This window comes from Otolemur garnettii, unplaced genomic scaffold (genome assembly GCF_000181295.1).
Source record: "Otolemur garnettii isolate 467f Iridium unplaced genomic scaffold, OtoGar3 scaffold00014, whole genome shotgun sequence".
Lineage (NCBI taxonomy): Eukaryota > Metazoa > Chordata > Mammalia > Primates > Galagidae > Otolemur > Otolemur garnettii.
This window is the reverse complement of record NW_003852409.1, coordinates 30,221,082-30,228,782: the sequence shown is the minus strand read 5'-3', so window position 1 is coordinate 30,228,782 and position 7,701 is coordinate 30,221,082. Positions and strand designations below refer to the sequence as shown.

The 7,701-nt window shown below is 50.2% G+C and overlaps 1 protein-coding gene across 1 annotated transcript in view; it reads right to left on the bottom strand.

Annotated features, from left to right (window-relative positions):
* LRSAM1 (leucine rich repeat and sterile alpha motif containing 1) overlaps positions 1–7,701 on the bottom strand; it is a 55,417-nt gene that overhangs the window by 2,105 nt on the left and 45,611 nt on the right. The window contains exons 23-25 of the mRNA XM_012802386.2: positions 6,991–7,122; positions 6,163–6,244; positions 3,584–3,711 (exon numbers count right to left, since the gene is read on the bottom strand). Of these exons, the coding sequence (XP_012657840.1) occupies positions 3,584–3,711; positions 6,163–6,244; positions 6,991–7,122 (342 nt within the window). The remainder of the gene's footprint in view (positions 1–3,583; positions 3,712–6,162; positions 6,245–6,990; positions 7,123–7,701) is intronic.

Below are 7,701 nucleotides of genomic sequence, written 5' to 3'. Positions count from 1 at the left end.
TCCTGAGTAGCTGGGACTATAGGTGCCTGTCACAACGCCCCACTATTTTTTTTTTCTTTTTTTGTTGCAGTTTGGCTGGGGCCGGGTTTGAACCCACCACCCCTAGCATATGGGGCCAGTGCCCTACTCACTGAGCCACAGGTGCTGCCCTACAATAAATTTTTTTAATGATTTTTCTTTTTTGAGACAGAGTCTTATTATGTCACCCTCAGTAGAGTGCTATGGTGTCACAGCTCACAGCAACCTCCAACTCTTGGGCTTAAGTGATTCTCTTGCCTCAGCCTGCCAAATAGCTGGAACTACAGGGACCTGCCACAACGCTCAGCTAATTTTTAATGATTTCCTAAAAGCCTCCCAGTGAATTTCTTCCCGGTTGGAAATCTTACCCCATCTCACCCAGGTGGAATGAAGTCATTTTAATTGCACAAACCAGGCCTCAGTTTTCCTTTCGTCTCGCACCTCAGAATAATCTTTAATCTTTGGCTCTGTAACCTTTCATTTGGTGCCAAACCTGGGCTGGGGAGAAGCCCCTTCAGGGGGCCGAAGTATACCCCATCGGACCCAGCTAAGTGGACTCTTCTTCTAAGACGAAAGACAACCGGAAACCTCTCTGACTCTCCCTAAACTTTATCCATCTACTGGTGAGATGAACATTTGTCTAAAACTACTTTTCTAAACCTTTTTTAACTTCTCTTCCTATCCTCTACTCTTAACTTCCTTTTTCCCTCTCCCTCCATCTCTGGGTGTCTCCCTTCTCCTCCATTTATTTTCTGGCTGGTTTCACACGTGGAAGCCTTGCTTCCCTGATCTCAGTCTTGGCCACCCCAGCAAGCCAGGCTCGCCTGTCCGTCCAGTGCCTCATGTCTGGGGATGCCTTCTGGTAGGCCTGGGCTCTGGCTGGTTTCCCAGCCTCACTCCTCTGGTGCCCTATTGTGGGCCTAGAGGTCCACTGGCTAGTTAAGGTCATGTGCAGAGGCCAGGCCCTCTTTTGACCAAAGTCATATGTGGAGGGTCCGGGTAATCTCCCAGTGCCAGCCTCAATGAGCCAGGCTCATCAGTTCATTGCCCGACTGTGGGCTGGACCATTTTTGGTAGTTCTGTGAGCCAGACTCATCCATCTAGTCTGAATCACCATTTTTTCCGACTGGTCTGACTTTTTTCTTCCTCCTCCTCCATTCTCCTTCTAATCTCCTTTCTTTTCCTACCTCCACTTTTCAATATGAGGACCCCTCAGCCAGAGATTTCCCCTTGTTCACCTCTAAGCTACACTTTTACCTCCAGAGTCACACATTCCTCCTTCTTCACCTCTAAACTGCCTTTTGACTAATCTCAAGCCTCTACAGCTCTCTCCTGACCTCAAACCAAAACATCTCACTTTTTCCTGTAATACTGCTTGACCTACGTACAAGTTTGACAGTGGCTTACAGAGGCCTCAACATAGCACCTTCAATCTCTCAATTCTCATTGATCTCAATAATTACTGTCAAAAATTAGGCACATGTTCAGAGATCCCTTATATCCAGGCATTTCTCATGTGTTCATCCTGTGAACCCTCTCGGATTCTCCTGGCACGGGTAACACCAGCTTCTCCTGATACCCTTCCACAGCCCCTACTGCTCCTCTCCAACCCTCTTCCTATAATCCCTCCATTCTCTTGATCAGAACACCTGGGAAGTGTCTCTCTGTGGGATACCTCTCTCTATAACCTCCCATCCCTCACACATTCTCATTGCCCTCCAATCCCCACATCCCTATCCTTCCCTTAAATAATACCCCATCCCCCCTCTGTCCACTGCCCCCACCCCACCCTCTGTGCAGGTGGTAGGAAAAAAAATGGTGGAATTCCCTAGGGCCCTCAGACCTCCCAGTGAGATCCCATAGATCTGGCCTTCAAGGTGTGGCAGTGCCTCTTAGAGCTCTAGTATTGACTTCCACCATTAAGCAAAACTCGGCTACTTCTTAAAAAACTCTGTGAGGTATTCTGAAAAAAACAAAATCTTCCTCAGGATCATGCTGTAAGTGCAGCAAACTAGGTTTCTGAGCAAAACAGTGCCCCAAATCCACACACCCACCCCTAACCATGTCCAGCCTGCAGAAGTCTGGCTGCCCAGGTCTTTCTGAAGATCTGGTGCAGACACTCTCAGAACATGGCTGAAATTCCCTCCTGAACCTAGCTGCAAAAGAAGGATGACCCTGCAGGAAATCATAATGCCTCCTGATGCAGTCCTGGAAAACTGAACTCTAGGTATTTTTACTTATAGAAGGTAAGTCGATCTTTTCTAACAAACACGGGAGCAACTTCATCCACGCTGACACCTTAAAAAAACCTCTAAAATGGGTAGAGATCTTGGTAATGGGTATTAAATGGAAATTTCAACTGTTTCCTGCCCCTCACTGTCCATCTTTCTCTTTGGTTATTGTCTGATAAGGTCACTAATTATGATTTTTTCTTGTTCTCAGTTTCAAATCAGTAACCCTCCACCTATATCTTGATGTATTAACCCAGGTGTCCTCAAACTATGGCCCAAGGGCCACATGCAGCCCACCTAGGACATTTATCCGGCCTGCCGGGTGTTTTTGCCACCGCTGCCTGTCCTGCTGCTGACTCGTCCCAGTTCCGCAGTCCAGCCCTACAACGGTCTGAGGGACAGTGAACTGGCCCCCTGTTTAAAAAGTTTGAGGACCCCTATATTAACCAATCACCCCAAAACAACTTCTCATATCCTTGCCTTACTGGATACCAACCGGCTTAGACTGAAAAAGCCAAAGAGTCCCAGTAAATGCCACTCCCTCACCCCATTTCCCCCCTGTCCCATTCTCTTTACAGGTAGCCCACACAGCCATTCTTCATGCAGGAAGTAGTGACAGAGATACCATGCCCACCAACCCACCTCCTTATTATAAACAAAAAAGACTGGAATGATAGAGTCAAACCCTGCCCAAGTAGGGTGTACCTCCCTAAAAGAATTAACCCCTACCCTCTCCCACTAGATGCCTCACCTAAGAAAGATGAGTGGGTCAACACCCTACCCTACCTCATCAGATGTCCCATCTAGGAAAGGTAAATGGGCCAACACCCACCCTTACAACATATGTCCAACCCAGGAAAGGGAATGTCCTGACTTCTATCTTCCTGACCTTTAAAACCCCCATCCACCATTACCCATGTGTGAATTTCTTCCCAGTTGGAAATCTTACCCCACTTGCACCCAGGTGGAATAAAGCCATTTTAATTGCAAAATAATAATAAATAAAAGCTTCTGCGTGGAAAATCATATTGTTGATTTTTGTGACTTGGGAAGTTTTACTAATATATTTATTAAACAGGGGAAAGACCCTGTTGGAAAATAAAAGGTCCAGAGAATGATGTTAGCATTGCTCATATTGGGGTCATAGGTTCATGGGTCATTTTTATTTCCTGTAGTTTTTTGCTTTCCTGTATTTTCCAAAATTGCTAAACGGACACAATGTACTTACATAACTAGAGAAAAATGTTTAGAAACAATCCCTGGGGAGCTGAAGAGTACGGCATAGACGGGGTGGGCGGGTGAGGGCTTTTGCTTGGCCTGTCACCCCAACTTACCTCTCGTTCCAGGCACACGACACATTCTGAGGGCTGCACTTCCAGCTCTGCAGGGGGTGCTGATGGCCTTACTGACTCAGCAGGCTCCAGGGGGGCTGTGGGAGGCTCACCCTTGGGTGGTTTCAGCTCTGTAAGAACCAGAGGGACAGACTAAGCCAAGATCATCCCCAATGATCTCACCCCAGGAGCTCCCCTAGCCCTGCCTGTGAGTGAGCTAGAAGGTGGGGGGTGCCTCTGGGCTCACAGCCAGGGGAAGGACTCCCCTTCCCTTATGCCTTCTTCTCCCTCTTCTCTGGTCCTTGTTCTCCACCTGCAGGATAGAACAGGATACCTCTCTCTGCCCTGGTACATGGCTATGCTGGCAGAGATGGCTGTTTAATGAGGGGGGGCCTTTGGTCCCTCATAGAAGGATGCTTTGTAGCTACCCTGCCAGTAGGCCTTGGCGCTTTGCAGATGAGAATGAAGAGAAGACAAGTTACTTGCCCAGGGCTGCACAGAGACAGAGTCCAGGAGCCCTTGGGTAGGGGTGCTGGGGTGGAATGGGCGCACCCTCAGCTTCTCCACCAGGCTGCCCAGGAGACAGACTGTGCCACTGCCCCTCAGGTGGCAGGTGAGCAGGGAACAGAATGAGAAGCCCCCTCAAGTCTGTTTCCCTTTCTCCTCCCACTCCCACCCCTGCTGAGCCCCCTGGCAGAGCCACCAGCTGTGGTCACTCTACCCTGCAGACAGCATCCCCTACCCGGTCCTAAGCAGTTTGAGGCAGGATGTCAGAACTGGCCCTTACAAACACTAAGTCTCTTTCTTATTGTCATGCAGTGTGAGCCACTGACTTCCCCAACTCTTTTTTTTTTGAGACAGAGCCTCAAGCTGTCCCCCTGGGTAGAGTGCTATGGCTTCACTGCTCACAGCAACCTCCAACTCCTGGGCTCAAGCGAGTCTCCTGCCTCCGCCTCCCAAGTAGCTGGGACCACAGGCGCCCGCCACAACGCCCGGCTATTTTTTGGTTGCAGCCATTATTGTTGTTTGGCGGGTCCGGGTTGGATTCAAACCCGCCACCTTAGGTGTACGTGGCTGGCGCCTTAGCCGCTTGAGCCACAGGTGCCGAGCCGACTTCCCCAACTCTTTCTCTGTCCCAAGTCCTCACTCTGATCATGTTCACTTTATTCACTTATTCTATGGTTTGAATTACATGCATTATTTTTTAATAGGAAAAAAACTAAAGAGTTTTAAAAAGCTATTAGGACAACTCTAGCCCTCCAAGGATATCAGTGCTGTCCTCAAATATTGTAAAAGGGGTCTTCTATGTCATCTGAGGATTTCCAGTGCCTTCTGTTGCTGAGAAGGAGGGATGCCACCATGGTCCCTCCCCTGCCCACTGGCACAGCAGGGAGCCCTGGATGATGAGGCATCTGTTCTGTGCACAGGGACATGGGCCACATGGGCAGTCTGCTATGGAAGGAAGAACCTGGGGGTCAGCTCTGGGTCTGGTGGGATGGCGAGCTGCTGCCGGTCCTGAGCTCAAGGGGCTCAGAGGCGCTGTACCCAGCTCGGTGTGAAGGGGTAGCTATGAATCCTGCATACAGGATGGTTGTCTGTGGGGTGACCCCAACTCCTGATGCCAAACTCTCCTTGACCTCCAGCCTGAGAGCTGGAGGGGTCAATGCTGGGGAAACCTCCAGAAGGGACCTTTTTGTACATTGCTTAATGTTGAAAAGCTAGAAGTTTAAAGACCCTTTTTTAGGCTTTTTGTTTTTAGGGCTGTCCCCTGCTACCCCTGAATTCTGGCACAGCATCTCCACCTTTGCCTCTGTCCCTGGTCCTTGTCTTGGCCGCCATGCTATGGGCTCACCCAGCCTGCCCTCTCCTCTGTCCTTGTACTGGGTCCCTGGTCTCCTTCCCAGGGAGGCAGTAAAACCCAGTGGTTCCACCGTCTGCCAGCAGTGTAATCTTAGGGGAGACATGCTAACTTCTTTCTGCCTCAGTTTCCTCATCTCACAAATGAGGATAACAATAGTGTCTGCTTTACAAGACTGAAACACAGCTCCCATGACATGGTACATGTAAAGTGCTTGGCAAACGCTGGGCCCCAGATCATGCTTAGAACATATGCGACCCCTGACTCCACACCTCCTCCTTCTCCATGGGGCCTCCAAGATCTGCATTTGCCCTTTCTCAACCTGTCACTAACATCTCTCCATGTCCAAACTCCAGACCTGCCCCAGGCATAGCACTGGGCACACAGTGGGCTGGGCTGGTTTCTCTCACTAGTGTAAGGTCACTGGGTGTGTGGATCCCAGTGTCTGGAGAGTGGGTTTAGGAAAGGTTATGGAACAGGGAGCCAGGAGGGCATTTCTGTGCTATATGTAAACATTTCATTTTCCCATTTTTATGGTCTGTTTCTTCCATTTGTAAAATATGGCTCACCAATCCCTAAGCGTGTTCCTTAGGAGGGAACCTTACTGAATGGCAGGGGCTAGAACCAGCCCTGGGACCTGTCCTGACATGTAGGCATCTGAGTAGCCCCACAACAGTCCACACCTGCGGTTTGGGACCCTGCCTAGAAGAGGCCCTGCTACTACCTGGCCGGATCCTGGCTTCTTCCAGCAGTTCCTGGACTCTCCGTAGGATGCTGTGCTGCAGTCCAGCCTCTGAGACACCCACCTGTGGCAGTCAAGGAAAAGAAGCCTGTAGCCTGGGCTATGAGGAGCCTAATGCGTGGTGCAAAGCCACCGCGCACAGGCCCCCAGGACTGCCTGGCTCCTGGCACCTTCAGTGGAAGAGCAAAGGCCTTCCGGGACCCAGTGGGGCCTGGGGTTGGCATGAGGTAGTGCAGCATCACAGCTATGAAAGGGATCCCTACAGCTTGGGCCCCACAATTCAGTGTGGTAGCGGGGAAATAGGCCCAATAGGTAACCAGTACGAGTATCAACTTCAGTTTAGTGAGTGCTCCTGGGTGCCATGCACTGCACAGACAGTGTCACCTGCAGACCTCTTAACACTTCCCCACCAGGTAGGGAGGAGGGAAAAAGCTATTTTGAGGAGTAAACAGATCACTGTGATGTAAACAGCCTGGCTCATGTCTGGAAAGTAACCAGGGCTCAGGTAGAACTGTGTGGGGTTGTGATACTGTGGGCAGGGTGGGGGACTGAGCCAGACATTCCCAGGGCCTGTCTTGTCCCTGTAGTCTGTAGGAGGGGCTGTGTGGGGTAAGCAGCACCCACACTCCCAGGTTTTCCTAACAAGACAGGGTGCAGGGAACATGCAGGTAGGGGAGCACAAGGGTGAGCTTCTGGCCATCTGGAAGCAAGGAGGCCCTGGGCCATTTGATGATGACAGATGGCATCAAGAACTGTAGGAAGAACAAGTCACCCACGGCTGGGCAGACCCACCGGACTGCAGCTTCCCACCTTGGCCAGGTCCCCAGGGCTCATCTGGCTCAGCATGTCCAGTGAGATGCGGTGGTGGGCAAAGATGGGCAGGTAGTGCTCGGCTGACAGCTCCCCTAGTAATGCCACCAGCTGGCGCTCCATGCCTTCTTCCTATAAGACAGAGCCCTGGGAAAGATCTCATGAACCAGGAAAGAAGGGAGAACCTCCCGCATACAACGGGGAACCAGGGGTGGATATACATAAACAGCGTGTGGAATGTACTCTTGGGGTCATCCCACACAAGTGAACTTGCAAGCATGCTGAGTGTTTGTGTACCAGCGTCCTCTGCTGCTCTATCTGCAAACTTCAAAATAGCAAGCTGCTTACAGTCTGGGCAACACAGTGAAACTCCATTTCTTTTTTTCTTTTTTTTTTGAGACAGAGTTTCATTATGTTGCCGTCGGTAGAGTGCTATGGTGTTACTGCTCACAGCAACCTCAAACTCTTGGGCTTAAGTGATTCTCTTGCCTCAGCCTCTCAGTAGCTGGGACTAAAGGCAGCCGCCACAACACTCGGCTATTTTTTTGTTGCATTTGTCATTGTTTAGTTGGCCTGGGCTGGCTTTGAACCTGTCAGCCTGGGTATTGTGGCCGGTGCCATAACCATTGTGTTATAGGCACCAAGCGAAGACCCCATTCCTTAAACCAAATTGTTTTTATTTTTTATTTTTTTTTTGAGACGGAGCCTCAA